This window comes from Conger conger, chromosome 10 (assembly GCF_963514075.1).
Source record: "Conger conger chromosome 10, fConCon1.1, whole genome shotgun sequence".
NCBI classification, from domain to species: Eukaryota; Metazoa; Chordata; class Actinopteri; order Anguilliformes; family Congridae; genus Conger; species Conger conger.
Window position 1 is genome coordinate 9495598 of NC_083769.1, and position 21868 is coordinate 9517465.

Sequence of the window (21868 nt, forward strand, 5' to 3'; positions counted from 1 at the left end):
TTGCACACAGACACACACACACTAACAGACAACCACATACACACAGACACACACTCGCACATATAGACACACCCACCCGCACGCACATGCACACACACACACAGACAGACACACACTCGCACACAGATGGGCACGCACACTCTCTCATACACACACACACACACACACACACTTGCACATATAGACACACCCACCCGCACGCACATGCACACACACACACAGACAGACACACACTCGCACACAGATGGGCACGCACACTCTCTCATACACACACACACACACACACACACACACACACTTGCACATATAGACACACCCACCCGCACGCACATGCACACACACACACAGACAGACACACACTCGCACACAGATGGGCACGCACACTCTCTCATACACACACACACACACACACACACACTTGCACATATAGACACACCCACCCGCACGCACATGCACACACACACACAAACACACACACGCAGAGCAGTGTATATGGACCCGCAGTGGAGACTGTAAATCAGCATGGTGTTTTTCTCAGGGCTCACGAAACAAACGGCCGGCCGGCGGCGGCTGATGATTAAGGGGCCGGCACGAATCGGCAGGGTGGGCATTCCGGCTCGTTCCGGCTCGTTCCGCCGAAACGCAGAGCCCTCATCCCAACCCTGCTCTGGCCCGACATCACAGAACAACGGCGCTTCCAAAACAAAAACATTTTTTACTGGTAATTCGCACGTAAATCAAGAGAAAGACCCCGCAAGCCCCTCGGTCCCCACGACACCAGTATTTCACAGAGGCAGAATGAACACAGGTCAGGGACAGGAGGATGGAGAGACGGAGGGGGAGGAAGGAGGAAGGAGGAAGGCGCAAGCAGACAGACAATGTTGCGGCCATGACAGATATGAACCAACATGACACATGCAAATTCACACACACACACACACACACACACACACACACACACACACACACACACAAACAGACACACACACACATACATACACACACACACACACAAATTTTCACACATGTAAATTCACACACACAGGCATATACGCACGCGCACACACTCACACACACACACACACAAACACATACACAGGCATATACACACACACACAACACACACGGACACAAATGCGCACCCACACGCATACACACACTAGCACACACATGCAAATACACACATCCACAGATAAATGCACACCCACCCACACACACACACACACATACAAGTGCGGGCACACCCTCAATCCCCGCCATCAGTCTCTCACTATCCTCCTGACCTTTTCGAGAGTGAGGTTTCGCAAAACTGAAAATTGGTGGAGATACTTGGAGATATTCACTAAAGATGACAACTTCATCATATTATATTACTACATTCACATTTTCAAACATACCAATTAATGACCACAGCATGTGGACCTACCCGTTCAATTTTACATTTTAATGATCCACTGCTGTTTCTTTTGAGAGGCGGGGAGGGCAGAGCTAAGATGTAAAAAGTATACTGCAGAACAAGGTGGCACATTGAAATTATCGGAAGATAAACTGAGAGTGCATAAGTCCTGTTATCTTCATGTTTTCCATGTTACGGAAAAAAAGCACCGTCGTTTCAATGATAGCTGAACACTTATGATGTAGTGTAGTGTAGTGCGATGGGTAAGGAACTGCACCGCAAGGCTGTACGTACAATTCCCAGGTAGGACAATGCTGTCATAGCCTTGAGCAAATACCTTAACCTGAATTGGTTGAGAATACTGTATAAGTGGACACTATTTAAAAAAACAAAGTTCTGCTTGGATAAAAGTGTCTGCTAAATGCCCGTAATTTAATCTTGTGCATTCTTACGTTGTGAGTCCGGTATCAGTATACAAAGGACGTGACGCATTCAGAGGAAGACAAAAAGAAAAGGAATTTAACGAGCCCTTCTTCCTTTTATATACTGACTGCTGATAGCTACGACGGCTCTGGCTTATGGAGGCACGCTAAATCACCCACGCTCGCCTAATCCGCTCTGGAAGGTTCCGCGCGTGGGCGTTTGCTACTGTCGTTCTGTCGGACACAGCGGCGTTCAGCTCCCCTACGCCACGCTACGGTACGGTACAGCGCCACTGGGCCACACAGGGACCTAAAGTCCTCAGATATTACGGGCCGAGAATCTGATTCCCACACCGACGCAATGTCAATCCAAACTACCGAGGGAGCGTTTGCGAGTTTCTACACACTCCAAATACGTTTACTCCGAAGTGCACTAAAACGACTCAATTCTTTAAGCCATTCTTTAGGCGTTTGTTAGTTGTGACTTTCCCGAGGATTTTGAAATATAACGTAACTGCAATACCTGAATTTTATGAACGATTGCTCCCTCCCTCTCGGAATGCTACAGTAAATCTGACTTAAAAATCAGACACAATGAGATTGTCTGCTGTCGTGTCTTGAGGAGGCCCGTGTGCTGTTTCTGGTGGGATAGCGGGTCCCGTGGGATATGGGTACACATGGGTCCTTTCGGGCAGATGCGGGGCGTTGAGGCAGCAGGGGGCACGATGTCGCTGGGGAAGACAGAAGTGGGAACCTTTTACGTGTCCGAGGGCGGGCGGGGGGTCCCAGAATGCATTGGGGCGGAGGTTGTCTGGGGAGGGGGCGGGTCAGATTCGAGTCAGCTGATGCCAGAAGCTAGAAGGCATGAAGCTCTCCATCTTGTCCATGACGAAGCCCAGGGGTGCAAAGAGGGTGCTGAAGAACTGCAGAGGGGGCAAACCAAAAACACACACGCAGCCGCATTATTCATCCGCCTGGCCGCATCACGCCCCATCACGGCCCCTACGCTCCCTACGCCAGCCAGGACGCTTCAGCAGCTCAGTCCTGAGGAACAACACTGTGATTCCCTGGCAACAGACGCTACAACTGCCAGATACTTCGGCGATAAAACTGTCTACATTACATTACATTATAGGCATTTAGCCGACGCTCTTATCCAGAGCGACGGACAAGGAATATATACAGCTGAATAATAGAGACTGATACAGGCTTCTGTAACCATCAGGAGCAGGTAGCCCTGTCGGTCTCTTATGTAGCTCTATTTGTAATGTCTGTTACCATAGAATTACGCTGAGGCCCAATGCTTTTGAAAAATGCTGAGTAAGGGCCACTTTCCACAAACCATTTATAAAACAATGCATCATTATAACCAATGTAATACAGTTCCCAGATAATATTTATTACAGTACTTCATTAATAAGAAAAACATTACGAGACAAATATTCAGCAGACATATACATGTGCACAAGTGACTAATGAAATGTATTTAATCCAGATGTGTTGTAGTCTGCTGTAAACCCAGGAATTATACCTTTCAATTAAAATTACCTTTCTAAAAATGTTCCGTTACAAACTGAAACCTCAAAAGTGTGACTGACTGTCCAGTTAATTACAACCCCCTCTCCCCATCACCCAGCCAACCAGCCCACCCCAGTTAACCCCAACCCCAGTCCTGCCATTAAATCTCTCCAATGCAAGCACCTATTAGCAAGCTATCCTGTCCCAAACGGTTTTTAAGGTTTACAAGCTAATTCCAAAAGGGTATAAATTACTTCTGGACATCGTCAACAGTAAGCAGTGCCCTCCGCACACAACAGAGATGTCTACTGTCCTACTAATGCCCTATTATGGACTTATTTCATTAAACAATGTAGAACGGAAACATTACAGCCTGTTCATTATTAAACAGTACGCTGTAAGTCAAGACAATGGCTGCGCTCCAACAGCAGCCCACACAGTGCCACACACACACACACACACACACACACACACACACACACACACACACAGACTCGCTGTGTGGAATTAATGGAACACGCGTCAACGCCGGTACTGGGTTTTACGACATACAAAGCTTTCATTAAAAAAAAACATTAACTATCGATTTTTACCTTGGAATTGCAGTCAAATAATTTGTTACCCTGATGCAAATTCCAGCTACCAGCCGAACATGGAATGTAGCTGGAACCAGGTCCTGCTCCAGATGGGTAACATCTGGAATTTGGTGAGGCAACTCTGTGTCTGACCACATGGAAGGCCACAATGACCAAAAGATGCATAGTGCACCTCCCTAACGTGACTCTAGCTGCCAGTAAAAGACGTAAGCAGGGCACTTAAGAGATGTGTACTGCAAACAAACAGGCATTAAAGCGGTTCTACAGAATTCTTTCATACATTTTTTACTCGCTCGTTGTTGTCGACATGCACTCCGCACCCTTAAGCTTATAAAGGCTCACACACATCAGCGTTCTCTTCCTGGTTTAGTCTCTAAAACATCATAAAACATTGGCAAAAGTCGCAGACCTGGCCCCCAGAGACCAATCCCCCCTCCCTCCTCCGTCTCCTGTGGTCAGCTCTCGGTGTTAACATTTAGCAACATCATCCAATAATAAACACAAAAACATAGGACATGGCATGTGGGGAAATGGCTCAGAAAAATAGCAGTTAGACCCTAAAATATGCATACTTCTACCAAAATTGCAATTGTTTTACGAGACGAGAAAACGTGTGTGGGCATTTAATGTGAGATTCCAGAAATTGGTGCAGGTAATTGTTTCTTAATGTGTGTTAGCAGGGGGCTCTGTGAGCCTGCGGTGGTTAAAGCAGGACGGGCGTGTCTGACTGCTGGGGCTGTTTGCTGCGCTCACACATCGGAAAAATGCTTAAACTCTGACGGCTTGCTCATCCGTAAACAACACATTAATGTGTTTATCAAGTGATACGTTTCTCAGCCAAGCAGCTGGACGCTGTAGGGAAGAGGGAACCAATGGCAGCCTTGCAGAATCACTGCATTCACAGGGTGGAGGAGGAACCTGGACGACTGTGATTAGTCGATGTCCGTAGCCACTGGGCTACAGGCTGCTACAGGATGCTACAGGCTGCTACAGGCGGCTGCAGAACAATGAAGGATTGCAATTGGCAGGAATACCTGCTCTAATGTTCCAAGCTATAACACAAGCCACAAGGTAGTTAAAACAGCCTCTTATTGGAAATTCCCCATTCCAAACACACGCTCCACTGTACAGCATTTATCACCCAAGGGTACGTTTTATTGTAACTTTTATTGAAAATTTAACAACCAGTAAATTCTGATATAAAGTATAAGCATAAAGTAGAACATTACTGAATCATTTTGGTTGAAATACTGTTCACTGCAGGATTTAATAGTGGGCCATTTCTGTTGATGACATCAAGCCCAGGCCCGCTATGGACTACAAAACCCAGCATTCACCAAATGACACTGAATGGAATCTCAGCAACACTCCATTATCCCACTATGACATCCCACGTCATAAACAAATGCAACCAGTAACATCCATAAATTGTCGCTGGTCAATAAACTGGCCTTTACACGACAGCAGGTCTGCTGAAACCTGTTCCTGGAGAATTACTGTCCTGTTGGTTTTCATTTCATTTCGGCAGGCCTGAGCCTACTAACTACCAGTTCAAATAGTTCTCTAGCTGTTGATGAGGTGTGCTTCGTTTTTTGGTTGGAGTGAAAACCTACAGCAGGGATATTCAATTTTACCCAGAAAGGGCCAGTGTCGTTGGACCCTGCTCTTGCTGTTGCTCTTGGTGTGGTATGTTAGGGCTGGAGTGAAAACCTACAGGACGGTAGATCTGCAGGAACAGGGTTGGGCAGCCCTGCTCTTGCTGTTGAATGTGCTGTGGTATCTTAGGTTTGAAGTGAGACACCAACAGGAAGGTAGACCTCCAGGAACATGACTGGGCAGCCCTGAACCACACCGTGACCCCCAACACAGTGAAGAAGGAAGGAACGGCCGGCTGTTCGCCTCGGACTGATGAAGCAGGCGAACCTCTCCACCTCCCGGAGGCCCGGGTCAGGCTTGGTCTGCCCTCCGAACACTATTTACACGGTTCCAATCCTTCCATCCGGGGGGGTGGGGGGGGGGCGGCTCTGCTTTGCGTTGACGGCGGGGCTCTGGGTCGTTCGGTCCGTCCGGCCGAGAGCCGGGGCTTAATCTCAGCGTTACGAAAGCCAGGCTCCCCTGCCGGCCCGCGCCGTAAAAACGGCTATCTCTGGAAGCACTCCCCGAAACAAACCCAGCGCACGCACAACCGCCGCTCCGCATTCTTGTTTTCGGCCCCGGCTGATACCGAGGAATGCGCAAGAGCCTCGAAAGCATCTCGTAAAAAAAACGGGCGGGAAAATAAACAGCGAGGCTGTAAACATGTGGCCTGTCAAAACAACGCTAAAAAGCAAAACCGCGCTTTAGCGGCGCTAACGTCTATCCCGGTAAACATCAAAGCCGCAGGACGGGAACGTACGTCACGGCAAATGCTGCAGGATCTTCACACGTCAGGGAGAAACACGCTAAGGAGGAATGTTCGGAAGGTTTCACATGAAACCCAAGTTAAATAAACTGAAACGGAGCTGCGTTTGACGGGAAAAACCACAGAGGGATTCACGTTTAAGAAAGGTACATCATAAGTAGACATAAAGGTGGACACAATTCAGATGTGTTTCTTCTGATTAGCTTTCTCTCCAATTTGACTAGTTTCCCTAATTAAAGAACACAAAGAGAAATGTAGAAAATTGGTAGATAATGGCTGGTATATTTATTAATGACGGACATCATCCCTTTTTCCAAACAACCAAAGAAAGGGAAACTGTCTCCTGTGCGTTGTGACTGGTCCCTGACCACAGGCTCTGAGCTCTATCAGAGAAGACGGCTGTGCTAAATGTATCTCTGCAGCACACTGCCAACATGCCCCTCTGGAACACAGCTCTAAGGAGAGCAGATTAGGGTGTCTGTAGTGGCACTGGAGAAACAGAGAGATAACCGCTCTGTTTATGGGGTGGTTGAGGTTGGTCAGACAGGAGGGAGGCGTGGGGGGGGGGGGGGTACTTTGGGGAGGCCGGGCAGAAGAAGAGAGGCACTACAAAGTGTCCCGGGTTGGAGAGGCGGTCTGGGATAAGAGATAAGTGCCCTCTGCAAGGGTTCGGGAGAGAGCTCCCTTCACTTCAAAAAGGGCACTTCAGCGGAGATGGGCGAACAGTCAATCAACCTGTCAGACTTTATCGCCCTGCCATCCAGAGCGAGAGCGAGAGCAAAAGAGAGAAAGAGACTCAGGCCAATAAAGCACATTCAGTTCTCACATTCAAGCTCACACTGACCAGCGCTGAATACGCACACAGCACCCAACAATTAGGGTTCAAACCTAGCAACAAAACATTAAAATAATAAAAATGTCAAAATTAATTCATTTATTATTCTTATCCTGAACAGGGGGGTGGAGCATACATTGGGCGAAAGGCAGGAACACACCTTGGACAGGTCGCCAGTCCATCGCAGGGCACACACACCATTCACTCACGCACTCATACGCACGGGCAATTTAGACTCTCCAATCAGCCTAACCTGCACGTCTTTGGACTGTGGGAGGAAACCGCACCTGGTACCTGGAGGAAACCTGGAGTACCTGGAGGAAACCCACGCAGACACGGGGAGAACATGCAAACTCCACACAGAGAGGCCCCGGCCGACAGGGATTCGAACCCAGGACCTCCTTGCTGTGAGGCGGCAGTGCTACCCACTGCACCATCCGTGCCACCAAATGTCAAAATTTCCAGCGAAATCTAACCTAAATCTTGGAAACTAGGTCAAATAACAAAACTAAACAAATAAACAATTGAATAAAAGCCTAGATTAACCCAGTTAACTTTAAATTGTGTAATCTATTATACAGAAATGAGCAACGTTCAGACACACTCAGCACATCGTCAAATGCCATCATTATGCCTCGTCACAGAATCTGGTCAGCACAAGAAGACCTGAACGGCTAAAGCGAGCAGGCCCTGTTCTCACTGTCCCATGGGAGGAGACACCATGGAATAAGAGGAGAGAAACTAAAGTAGAAGAGGAGACACCATGGTAGAAGAGGAGAGAAACTAAGGTAGAAGAGGAGACACCATGGTAGAAGAGGAGAGAAACTAAGGTAGAAGAGGAGACACCATGGTAGAATAGGAGAGAAACTAAAGTAAAAGAGAAGACATCATGGTAGAAGAGGAAAGAAACTAAAGTTGAAGAGGAGACACCATGGTAGAAGAGGAGAGAAACTAAGGTAGAAGAGGAGACACCATGGTAGAAGAGGAGAGAAACTAAGGTAGAAGAGGAGACACCATGGTAAAAGAGGAGACACCGTGGTAGAATAGGAGAGAAACTAAAGTAAAAGAGAAGACATCATGGTAGAAGAGGAAAGAAACTAAAGTTGAAGAGGAGACACCATGGTAGAAGAGGAGACATTGTGGTAGAAGAGGATACACCATGATATGAGAGGAGACATTGTGGTAAAAGAGGAGACACCGTGGTAGGAGACGGATGCCTTTACCTGCTCCAATTACCTCTTCCACAAATTCACGAGCCAAATTCATGGGGTTCAGTACCTCCCAGAAGCAGATGAAGTAAAAATACATATGGGAGAAGTTGCTTTCGCGAGACAGGAGGTGGCCCTATGTGTCTCTGCCTGTCGTAATTAAAGAGCGTGCGACTGAACAACGACTCACATTTACACCTCTCCTCGCTCATTTTGAAACGCAGGTGCAAGTTCTATTACATTCTATATCCCTGTGCGCTAATCGAGGGCTGAGAACTGCTGGTTTCCCAGCCTCCCTTTACCTGGGAGTCAGGAGTGAAGTCTGGCCAATCACTTCCCTGGGAAGAAAGAAAACCAGGGCTGGATTTGGATTCTAGGGCCAGATTGGATGATTCCTTTCTTTCAGGATGGGCTGAGCATATCTGGTTGTGTACAAGAGCTGGGTTGATTATCTTCTTTTAGGGGGTCCTTTGTTAACGACACAATATTACAGCGCTTCTGCAACCCAAGTTATGTTGTCCGGCTGCAATGAAAATAAAGAATAGGCAAATCTGAACTTGATTTGAGAGAGGGAGGGAGGAAAAGGGGAAGATAAATGAAAAAGAAGTTTTAAGGACGTGCGAGGCGGGACGGCGGGATGTTCTCCCTCCTCGCGTGCGCCGTGTGGCGGTTATCTCTCTGCGGCCGCACGCAACGTGCAGCGCTCGCCGGGGTCTATTTTTAGCGCAGCGGCGGGGGACAAAAGGTCGCGGCGCCGCTAACAGCCGTGCAGATATGCGAGCTTTCGGGACGCGCCGGGCAGGGGAAAACTCCGAGGGGGAACGGGCCGGGCCGGGGAGAGGGGTCGTGTTGCAACCCGTTCCTCTTTTGTTTTGTTTACTTTTGTTCCAGTTTGTGATTTTTCACAGATTCCTGGACGGGGGGGGGGGAAGACAAGCCTGGGAAAGGCTGGAGAGAGGGCCGTCGGCTCCGGGGACGGGGGACGGGGGGGACGGGGGGGACGGGGGGGGGACCTCGCTGGGCGTCCCCTTTGTACGAGGCCCCCTCCCGGAAAACCACGAGGGCCACTTCAGGTCCGAACGCAACCCGGCCCGAGAGGGGGCCTGTGAAAACAGATAACGCCGGTCCAGATGTCACAGATGCCAAAAACTCCCTCAGACACAGTGGGGCCCCTCATCTAAAACTGCACCAACAGCTTTTATACACAACCTAAACACATGCATCTAACGCATTTATACACAACCTAAACACACGCATCTAACGCATTTATACACAACCTAAACACATGCATCTAACGCATTTATACACAACCTAAAACATGCATCTAATGCTTTTTATATACAACCGAAAATGCCTAGCTCACACATTTATACACACCCTAAACAAGTATATCTTATGCTTTTATACACAACCTAAAAATGCATGTGCAACAAGGTTATACACCACATAAAGACACATCAAACACTATAAAAAACTATGTAAAAAATATACATCTAACACTTACACATATCTAACACATTTTACACAACCTCAAAGCGTACAAAACTCTTTTATAGGCAACCAAAGCCCATGCCGTAACACGTTTTCAACCTAAACCTGTAAATTTACCCTTTTTTACAGACACCTTAAACATACAAATCAACAGTTTTACGGACAACCAAAATGCTGGCATCTAACACTTATATATCAGACCAAAACGCTCCATAAACAGTTTTATAGACACCTGTGACATGCCGCAGTTCTGGGTTTTCGCTATAGTTCACCGCATGGAGAGAGAGAGAGAGAGAGAGAGAGAGACAGAGAGACAGAGAGAGAGAGAGAGAGAGAGAGAGAGAGAGAGTGCACTCACACCAACGCAAAATAAATAACAAAGTCTTCGCCCTTCCCTTTCACGTGATCCGGGCAAAAATAACAAACTGAAACAACAAAGACGGCAAACTAAGGAAGCAAAACCGAGCGACAGCTTTCCAATCGGCAACAGGACAGTGGCTCTCTCTCTGTGCTCCCGGTCGCAGCCTGTACTGTAGGGAGGGGCACACCTTTAAGCAACAGGATGCTCCAGGATCATGCTCTCAGGTGCTGGGGCCTGTGTTCTCTATCAATTCAATGCGCTTCATTGGCGTGACACATTTGCACAATTGTACTACCAAAGCCGAGAAAAATGAACACGGCATTCCATTACATTACATTAATGGCATTTGGCAGACACTCTTATCCAGAGCAACGTGCAGTTGATTTTAGACTAAGCAGGAGACAATCCTCACCTGGAACAATGCAGGGTTAAGGGCCATGCTCAAGGGCCCAACGGCTGTGCGGATCTTATTGTGACTACACTGGGGATCGAACCAGTGACCTTGCGGGTCCCAGTCATGTACCTTAACCACTACGCTACAGGCCACCCTACAACTACAGGTTGGCAACAAGTAACAATAATCTTAAATCTGAATAATCTCCCCCTCTCTCCCTCTCTCTCAGTAGGCATAGCCGAGACAATCTGATTTCCCACCGGGCCGAACTGTACTGAAAACATACATCTGACACTCCCCAAGACAAGCTAAAGAGATACATGTAACACTAAAGATTACACAATCACAAATAATCTGAACATTTTAGCAGAAGAGGGGGTCAAATAGCAGCTTTCAACACACTGAAGCTGACAGGAGCCACAGATGCATCATGGGAGACGTAGTAGGGAGCCAGATAGGGGCCGACGGGGTGGTGAAACAGCAGCAGGCCTTTGACATAAGACATGAGGATCTTATCACACGAGGATCTCTGCTGTTTAAGCTCATTGTCTCTTCTGAGAGGGGAGAGAGTGGAAATGGCATATTTCATCATAACGGATGAATTTTGTGGGGTGGTGGCAGTTAGGAGGGAGGGTGGTGCAGGAGAATTTGAATGGAACGGTTGTTCAATAAGTGAAATGGAATAATGCCTACACTGCAAAAAATGCCTGTCTTAACAAGCGTTTTTAGTCTTGCATTAAGACTTATGTAATAAGATCTTTTCTCCTCTGAAGTAGAACATACTAGCTTGTTACCGTTTGCTTGTCAAGTGAAATTATTTCGTCCCACTGGCAAATCTTGAAATGAGTCAAACTTTCTCAACTCGTTGGCAGTTTTTCATGGTGTCATTTAGCAAGAAAGGAACAGAAATGAGATTTCAAGTAAGGTACTAATATGTAAGACTGACATTATTATTTTTTGTCGTGTACAGAGTGGCGGGTGGGGGATGAAGTGTCTTTCAGAGACACCCAATCCCAAAACCACCACTTTGTGTGTGAGTGTGTGTATGAATGGGTGAATGAGAAGCATCAACTGTACAGCGCTTTGGATAAAGGCGCTACATAAATTCCAACCATTTACCGTGTCAGTTGATGTCAAATGATATAAAACGGTAAATGTTATGACAAATGTCACTCTGGTGAAATGTACTGATAAAAGTATATGATTTTACATTTCATATAATCTGTTATGCCATCTTGTGTGTATGACAGTGTTATGTCAGCCTTATGGATAAACTTAGAGAAAAACGGACTGGACTCAGAAACAAAGTTCACGACACGTGAAAAACATATTTCTGAGATGAAATTGCTTAAAAATGAGAGATGGCAGAAAATGTTTGTCCGTGACCATCGGAGAACCTGTGAACACACCTGGAATGTGGTCTACAGAGTCCTAGACGGATGGACTGAGACCTCTAAAGCAGCACTTCAGCTCTTACATCTGGGCGAGACCTGGCCCGTTGCTTCTATCCGGACACAGAACCACCTTCACGCAAATGCATCCGGGCAATACACGGTGCGTAATGTGTAAAACCCACATCTGCACAATTTGTTTTAAATATCGATACACACTCAAGACTCAAGACACATCCACGTTGGGTTTTTTTACAACTACTGACAGCGCTTCGATAAGACTTACTAATGAGAATGCATTTTCCATGGAATTTAAATGTGTGTACGTTCAGAAAATCCTGATGATAAAATCAATCTCTGCATGCAGAACTTGAACCTGGTGTAAACTGGCAATAGCTATAATCTCTGTATGCAGAACTTCAGCAACATGAACCTGGTGTAAACTGGCAATAGCTATAATCTCTGTATGCAGAACTTCAGCTACATGAACCTGGTGTAAGCTGGCAGTAATGATACTATGTGACATTGTCCCTACTCAAATAAACAAAATTAATAATTAAAAAAAAAGATAATTTGACCAGTGTCGTAATTTCTCCAGCAGGGGGCAGAGTGGGAGTCGGGGCTGGGGGTACTCACGGCTTTGGCGAAGACGCCCATGAGCTCGGGGAACTGGTGCGTGAGCATGGCCAGCATGGCCGTGAAGGAGCACAGCCCCGCGGTGAACAGGATGAAGAAGGGCAGCTCCTTTTTCGGGTACACCGACACTTCATGGAACGCTGGGGCAAAAGAAGAAACCGGAATAATCCTCTCGCCACCGGGAAATCCACTGTAGATTGTTACGTTTCATGGTTCAACGATATTTACAACACAACTCTTCTGTATTTTGGTTACTAATGTTTTGTCGAAAACTGACTTTCTCTGGTAGCAGCACTGTGTGTGATGGACTGTTTCTCTAGTAGGAGCACTGTGTGTAACTGGCTGTTTCTATGGTCGGACTATACGTTGGGTAATTTGGGGGATCATGGGCACTTACAGGGCAGCAGCTCCCTGTCTGCTGTCTCTGTGCAGCCAGGGTATGGATAAAACAGGTGTCCCTTTTCTAATGGGTACGGAATCATCCGGAAGGCTGGGGAAACACAAAGCCAAGACAAACCACCACCGTGTTAGACGAACAGCTCTGCCCACGTGTAGAATGACTAAGACCATTTACCTCATACTACAAATGAGTAATTACATGTAATTACATATTACATTAAACTGACTGAAACAAAACTAGCAGGCAAGCACAAAACATTTCTAAATTAATTAGATGAGAGCTATTGACCCACGTATGCTTAGATGGTCAAATATAGCCATCTGGATAGTGAGATAGTAAGAGAATCTTTGGTAACGCCTATAACATAACGTTAACGTCAATTTGTTAATGACCTATTATTTACTGAGGAAGTGCCAGGTACTTACTAGGTAGCTATTTTGATTTCAGAGGCAAGTACAATGAAACTAAGCCAAACTTATTTACATCATACGTCCTGACTTTGTAAATGATAAATGGTTGGAATTTATATAGCGCCTTTTATCCAGAGCGCTGTACAATTGATGCTTCTCATTCACCCATTCATACATACACTCACACCCCTACGGCGTTTGGCTGCCATGCAAGGTACCAACCAGCTCGTCAGGAGCATTTGGGGGTTAGGTGTCTTGCTCAGGGGCACTTCAAAAATACCCAGGATGGCACCGAACCGGCAACCCTCCGACTGCCAGACGACTGCTCTTACCGCCTGAGCCAATGTCGCCCCACATGTTTCATAGTACTTACTACTGAAATCAAAGTAATTACCTAGTAATTACACAAGTGGCTGTGTATTTAACCAGTAAGTACTAGGTAATTAACGTGCTGTAAAATAAAGCGTTATCTTTGGCTGAGGCGTGAGGTGTAACGGAAACAGGAAGTGGGGAACAGGAAGTGGTGGTACGTACTTCCCTCCCAGGTGCAGTGCAGCAGGTTGAGGGCCCCCTCCACCCTTTTCCAGTGCTGCAGGTGGAAGAAGGCGTAGGCCACAGCCTCGCTGTCCCCCCGCTTCAGAATGTGCTCTGGCGGCAGGATCAGGCTCTTCATTTCTAATAAATACTGGGAGGAACGGAACAGGGCTCAGAGTTAACGCATACAAAATAAGAGTAGGTATGTCAGGGTCCATGTGTGGAGGACCACTACATCCAAATTCAAAGCATCTTCATCCAAAACAAGATGGTGGCGCTTGGACTTCTGCCCTAACCTTGGCCGTATTTGGAATGGGTCCCTATACACTACATAGTCCAGTATTTAGGAGAGCGGCCATTTTGTAGGGTGATTGAATTTACACTATAGAAATAGTTTATTCAATATTCCCCACAATGCACCAAGACACAATGTAGGGTACAAGCGATGTAGATTTCCCTCTGTAGTGTATGGGGAGGGAGTGAATGAGAGCTATTCCGAAAGCAGCCTGTGTTTAGCACTCGCTACTTATTTCCTAGCAGTGCCTTGTGTCAGGTTAGCATGTTACCGCCTCACACCAGTGATGTTCTTATCCAGAGCGATGTACAATAAAATGGAAAACCATAACCAGGGACAAGCGCTGAAAGACCGGAGAGAGAAGTTCAGTTCCATGTGCTAGAAGTGAGAAAATAGGTAAAAATCTGAACCCTTGTAGATTAACCACAATACAAACTGACCAAGAAGTAGCAATAAAACAGTTTTGGCAAGAAGTTTTGTTAAGTATAACACGAAGAATAGTAAAATAAGTATAAATAAGTGCGATAATTACAATAGATAGCTTACATGGCAAATTATATATTACAGGGAGGTATGGAGGGGAGGGGAAAGGTGCAGCATGAAAAGGTGCGTCTTGGCAAAAACACTCAAGTGTAAAGCACCAGTCACCCAGTATTTCTGGTAACAGCACTGTGTGTGACTGACTGTTTCTCTGGTAGCAGCACTGTGTGTGACTGACTGTTTCTCTGGTAGCAGCACTGTGTGTAACTGACTGTTTCTCTGGTAGCAGGAGTGTGTGTAACTGACTGTTTCTCTGGTAGCAGGACTGTGTGTGAATGACTGTTTCTCTGGTAGCAGCACTGTGTGTGAATGACTGTTTCTCTGGTAGCAGGAGTGTGTGTAACTGACTGTTTCTCTGGTAGCAGGAGTGTGTGTAACTGGCTGTTTCTCTGGTAGCAGGAGTGTGTGTGACTGACTGTTTCTCTGGTAGCAGCACTGTGTGGGACTGACTGTTTCTCTGGTAGCAGCACTGTGTGTGAATGACTGTTTCTCTGGTAGCAGGAGTGTGTGTAACTGACTGTTTCTCTGGTAGCAGGAGTGTGTGTAACTGGCTGTTTCTCTGGTAGCAGGAGTGTGTGTGACTGACTGTTTCTCTGGTAGCAGGAGTATGTGTAACTGACTGTTTCTCTGGTAGCAGCACTGTGTGCATCTGACTGTTTCTTTAGTAGCAGCACTGTGTGTGACTGACTGTTTCTCTGGTAGCAGGAGTGTGTGTAACTGACTGTTTCTCAGGAAGCTGGAGTGTGTGTAACTGACTGTTTCTCTGGCAGCCGGAGTGTGTGTAACTGACTGTTTCTCTGGTAGCAGCACTGTGTGTGAATGACTGTTTCTCTGGTAGCAGCACTGTGTGTGAATGACTGTTTCTCTGGTAGCAGGAGTGTGTGTAACTGACTGTTTCTCTGGTAGCAGGAGTGTGTGTAACTGGCTGTTTCTCTGGTAGCAGGAGTGTGTGTGACTGACTGTTTCTCTGGTAGCAGGAATATGTGTAACTGACTGTTTCTCTGGTAGCAGCACTGTGTGCATCTGACTGTTTCTTTAGTAGCAGCACTGTGTGTGACTGACTGTTTCTCTGGTAGCAGGACTGTGTGTAACTGACTGTTTCTCTGGTAGCAGAAGTGTGTGTGACTGACTGTTTCTCTGGTAGCAGGAGTGTGTGTGACTGACTGTTTCTCTGGTAGCAGGAGTATGTGTAACTGACTATTTCTCTGGTAGCAGCACTGTGTGTGACTGACTGTTTCTCTGGTAGCAGGAGTGTGTGTGACTGACTGTTTCTCTGGTAGCAGGAATGTATGTGACTGACTGTTGTCGAATGAAAAAATTAAAACAAAACACACCGGCATTACCGCTCCAGGTGAGTGGAGAAGGATATAGACACAGACCCCCTCCAGCATGCAGAGGGGGATCCTCAGAGCTCTGCCGAAATGTTCGGGGGGGGGGGGTTTGTTTGCAGCCGAGCTGGTTCACAGCAGCGTGAGCCTCAGACTGACACTTTCGGAGGGCTACAGGCTTCCTAATCCCCCATAATCCCCCTGGTCCCCACTCCGAGGGGCCCGCACCAGGGGGGCGGGGGCGGGGGTGGGTAATGGGGGCTGCCCAGGAAGAAGCCAGCGCTGATCCAGGAACGGCCGGCGCAAAGGAGCAACGCGGCGACCATGTTTTGCTCGGTCACACAAGCAACGCTCTCTATACATTCCCTTTTCCGAGCGGAGACCATTTGAACATTACTTGACAAAAAATAGTCTGCATTCAACCACCAGAGAATTTTCACACATTGAGGATAAAGCCTTTCAGCAACGGACTCTTTCAGTGCCAACCTGTCAGTGCTGGGGCAACATTAGCTCAGGAGCTAAGAGTAGTTAGAGAGTTGAAGTGAAGTGTCCCTGAGCAAGACACCTAACCCCCAACTTACCCCTACGACCTGGTCGGTGCCTTGCATGGAAGCATTTAACCGTTGTTGCTAAGTAACTGTCGTGTGTGAATGGGTGAATGAGAGGCATCGACTGTAAACCGCTCTGGATAAAACCACAGTCCATGACCGATGAAACAGACCTCACAAACCCGCGAGAAGCAAGTGTAAATTGTAACCGCGCGTGCCTACTTATGTGAGGTGGCCCCACGGGAGAAAAACACCCGGGAGCGAGCCTGAGCTCTCCGGTCTTCGTTGAACGGAAACGCGTAGCGGGGCGATAGGACGCCGTTGGGCCCGGGGCGGTGAAAACCTCCCCCGGACGGCCGGGAAGTGAAAACAGCGGAGGGCGGCGGCCCTTTATGACGTCGCTGATCCACCGTTGCCGTGGCGCAGAGGCCGGGGGGGCGGGTCGCCTTGGCGCTCGATCAGTCGAGCGGGCCTGGCCGACGCGGGAGAGAGCTTTATTAGAACGGACAGGGTCAGAGACCGGGGGCGGCGGGGGCGGGGGCGGGGGCGGGGGCGGGGGCGGGGGGGGGTGCAGGGCTCGGCGGAGTCAAACCGTCAAACTCTCAAAAAGACGCAAGTGCAGATTTAGCACCGTCCCCCTGCGTGACACCTCCTGAAGGGTTGCAAGGTATGAGGAAAATATGTGATATGCGATAATGTTGTTGAATACTGCAACGACGATATGACTTCATCAACAAATATTAACGTATCCACAGTTCTAATGTCTTTCTGCTTTAGGTACATACACTGCTAACATAGACCCCAGACAACGAATAGCCTATGCCCACTGCTTAAAAAAAATAGATATACATATTATTTTCAACATGCTTTGACTGAACAATTTGCACATGAACAGGCAATGTAACAGAACGTCACAGTAAATAAATACTATTCCTGCCAGTTCAAGCAGTCTGTTGCGATGTGTTTATCTTGCATGTTCATATCATGATGGCGATAAACATACAATATATCGTGCAGCCCTACCAGCCATAATCTTGCCAGGCCTGGTGTACCCCCACCCGCCCCCACCCCAAAACCCTGTCTGGTCTTCAACAGTGATAATCTGGCAACCATAAATCTGTCTCCTTTGATGCAAAGCCATTGGGAGCCATTTTGGGATGTGGCCCAACCATTTGTCTTTTCAGCAAATCAGCAAAGACTTCCCTTGAAGGGTCGTCCCCGACAGTTTGGGGGGAGAGGGGGCATCCCGAAAAGCAGTGCGGGGAGTTTACGGTTGCTTTACATCAGAGAGATGGGTGTTTGGATACACTGATGGATATTTGCTGAATTTGCTGAATGGTGGTGGAAAATAAAGGTCGCTCCGGAGGACTTCCTACAACGTGTTTGGCATTGCTTCCACATTCCCATCCCTCGTTCCCAACACCACCCCTGCAACGAAACAGGAAATCTGATTCCATACGATGAATATTAGAACAAGGGTGTCCGATCTCATCCAAAAAGGGCTGACGTGGGTGCAGGTTTTTGTTTTAGACCAGCGTTAAGCAACCAGATTCTACTAATTAGTTCAACGTGGTCTTCAACCAACTTTGAGAAGTAGAATTGGGTGTTTTGGTGCTGGGATAAAACAAAAACCTGCACTCGCCCAGGCCTTTTTTCGGATACGGTCGGACACCCTTGTTGCAGGACCCCCCCGAAAGAGGGCCCGGGACTGGGGTTTAATCGGGGGAGGTCTGCAAACTGTGTGCAGATGTTAACCACGGTTAGAGTTCAGCAGCTTAGTGTTGCCCACCATCGAGGATTTCAGACAGAACAGCAAGAAGATACTAATATATCTTTTAAATGAATGCTTCAACTACCCAGTGATTATTATGAGTCCATATAAAATTCTTAACAAGGAATTTTGTGGTAAAACAAGATAAATGAGATGAAAGGTTTGACTAGGGTGGAGGCTAGTTTGAGTGTAGGTTGAGTGTGTGGTTTGTTGACGCTGACTCCCAAACATTTAAACAAAGGCCATCACTGGAACATAAAAACTTTTTTTAAACAAAAACCAAATAATTTATTTGATTAACGACACTCCATGAAGGAAAATAGGCAATCGTGAAATCTTCTTCGACAGGAGAAATTATTTTAGAGCGTCTGCTGACAGCTGCTGTATAGAGATTTAAAAGAGATTCAAAGTGTCAAATCTTGAGTCCAGGGCATTGTGAGTCTCTGCGGTTAAGAGTGTCTGCTAAATGTCAGTACGGCAACAAGTGCATGTCGACGTGTGTAAGCATTGTGTGCGTTTTTCTACGTGTGCTTGTGCGAGCATAAGTGTGTGTGTCTGGGTGGACGCGCACCACTGAGAGGATAAAACCCTTAATGTTCCTCGAACATGATCTGAAATATCAAACAGGGAGCTGTCACGATACGTCACAATTGTGTTTGGTTGCCTAAAAATGTCCTCTTTCATCGAAACTGCAGTAAGCCACATAAGTACTTTTAGTGTTGCTGTAATTCTGTGAAAATCCAAATAAAATTGGGATTAGGGGGTTGCTCTGTGTGTCAAAAACCCAAAACCGAGAGCATATATAATCCCCTGCAAAGTGGCTAATAAAGTTAGAAACACTTTGCCAAACAAAAAAGTCACCTTGTGAACCCTGCAGGAATTCTCGCTTTGATCTTCAGTCAGATCGCTGCTGCCACTAACAGCCCGGAGAGACAGTTTCCTGATATACAGTGTGTTTTAGTGCAGAGACTGACACCAAAGGGCAGCGGCGGCCATTCCGGGGCAGCCGAGCAGCCGGGGCCATGGGAACCACTTCAGAAAATAATAATAATAAAAGAGAAAAGCGTCTGTTTGGACAGTTTACCATTAAAACGACGAGTTTATTTTCCACAACAAGGGGTGTAGGTAAGAGAGGGAAGACAGGCCGCAGACCGGCGTGTTTGTCTTTGCGATAAACACCTTGTAGTGCGGCGAGCTCTGTTTATGAGTCAGCCGTGGGGCAGCCGGTGGGTAGGGTTGACGAGGAGTGCGCTTAGTATTATGGGATGGAAGACAAACACGAAATGCGCCGAGGGGGTCGCTCGTTCGCCCGTCGGACATCAAAAGGCCCGGCCGAACGGAGGAGCTGGGGGTAAGGGAGGGGTCGGGGTGCGATGACGGTCCCAGAGAGACGGAATCCCGCGCCAGGCGCCCCGCCCTAATCCCCGTGGGAAGAGGCCGGGGGGGGGGGGGGATTTAGACGCCCGGTCAGGCGGACTGGCGGGGAAAACACGCCCGAACTCTGAGCCCCCCCCGCCCCCCCGCCCCACTAGTCCAAACCCGAGCTGGTGCAAGCGGCCGGCTCAGAGGTGGTGGATTTCAGTTACAGCAAAGACCGTACGCTGGTAACCCACCGACAGAGAGAGAGAGAGAGATGGAGAGATGGAGGGAGAGAGAGAGAGAGGGAGAGCGAGAAGGAGAGATGGAGGGAGAGGGAGAGAGAGAGAGAGAGACTGATAGATGAGATACTTGTATGTTTCATGTTTGCTTTGGCAATATTTACCTGTCTATTTCCTGCCAATAAAGCTCATTAAATTGAATTGAATTGAATTGAGAGAGAGACTGAGAGCTGAGAGAGAGAAAGAGGGCGAGAGGGAGAGAGAGAGAAAGCGAGAGAGACTGACAGCTGAGGGAGAGAAAGAGGGAGAGGGAGAGAGAGAAGTAGAGGGAGAGAGATAAAGAGAGGTAAAGAAAAAGAGGGGAAGAAAAAGAGGGGGAGAGATCTTTCTATCTTAATCAACTATGTGTTACCTATGATGATTCTGTTCATATTTTATAATATTTTACCTAGTTGTTATTACTACCTGCCTTGGCAATATCGTTATGATTACAGTCATGCCAATGAAGCTTTCTTGAATTGAATTGAGAGGAGAGAAAGTGGAAACTCCGGCTAACTCAGTCATCCTGCTTTGCGATACAGGCCCCAGATGGCTGCTGGGAAATAATCTCTCAGGTTTGGTCTGCTACACCCTACTCCAGCCCTGAATGGGGGGGCACTGTGTTGCAGGCCACAGCCTGAACGAAAAAAAAAAGTACAAAAATCTAAATAAATTAATTTAACAGTTACACAATAGCCTTTTCCCTCGCTGTACACGCACAACATTACAATGTGCATGATACCTTTCCCTCGCTGTCAGTGGTATTTGCTGAGGTACCCTGCTGTTTGATTCCTAAAGCAACAACGACACCTGCTGGCTGACAGAAGTAGGGCAGGTAAGCAGGTAAAAAAAAAAAAAAAGGCAACGGGGAATTTTGTCCAGGCTGACCATGGGCAAGTGAGGGTTGCCAGACTGACGTTGGGCACGTGAGGGTTGCCAGACTGACGTTGGGCACGTGAGGGTTGCCAGACTGACCATGGGCACGTGAGGGTTGCCAGACCGACATTGGGCACGTGAGGGTTGCCAGACTGACCCTGGGCATGTGAGGGTTGCCAGACTGACGTTGGGCACGTGAGGGTTGCCAGACTGACCATGGGCACGTGAGGGTTGCCAGACTGACCCTGGGCACATGAGGTTGCCAGACTGACCCTGGGCACGTGAGGGTTGCGAGACTGACGTTGGGCATGTGAGGGTTGCCAGACTGACCTTGGGCACGTGAGGGTTGAACTCCACGGCTCTGTGTATGGCCTCCACGGCGTTCATCTCCGCCGTGCTCAGGCCCCGCCTCGACGCCGCTTCTGGCGAGAACCTGTCATGGGGCGTCATGGCAACCGTTAGGGCGGGGGGGCACTGGAGGGCCGGTCTGCACACTGCTTTTTGTTCCAACCAATTGCCTTGTTTTTAATTTGCGGACAGCTCTATAAATTACCCTGGTTCAAGCCTGTATTTGAGCACAGTATAATCATTAGGATACACTTGCAGTCTGCAGCTGTAGCCAGTGATCATACACACTTCAGATAAGACATGATTGACTCAATTAAATAATTAAGACCAGAAGTTGGCACAAAATCCTGAAACGGATGGGCCCTTGTTGTGCACCCCTGCGTTATGGAAACCCCGAAGTCATGGGGTTTCAGCCCCGACCACACCATACAATACCACAAACATGCAGTCCGTATGTATTTGGACAGTTGGTACAGTTTCTGTTCCTTTGGCTCTGTACTCCAGCACATTAGATTTGAAATGAAACTATAAA

The 21868-nt window shown here is 47.6% G+C and overlaps 1 protein-coding gene across 1 annotated transcript in view; it reads right to left on the reverse strand.

Annotated features, from left to right (window-relative positions):
* Window positions 1-460: 460 nt before the first annotated feature.
* st7l (suppression of tumorigenicity 7 like) overlaps window positions 461-21868 on the reverse strand; it is a 30936-nt gene continuing 9528 nt past the window's right edge. Inside the window, exons 11-15 of the mRNA XM_061257209.1 lie at window positions 21319-21421; window positions 13994-14144; window positions 13047-13139; window positions 12650-12789; window positions 461-2741 (exon numbers count right to left, since the gene is read on the reverse strand). Coding sequence (XP_061113193.1) covers window positions 2646-2741; window positions 12650-12789; window positions 13047-13139; window positions 13994-14144; window positions 21319-21421 — 583 coding nt within the window. The 3' untranslated portion in view covers window positions 461-2645. The remainder of the gene's footprint in view (window positions 2742-12649; window positions 12790-13046; window positions 13140-13993; window positions 14145-21318; window positions 21422-21868) is intronic.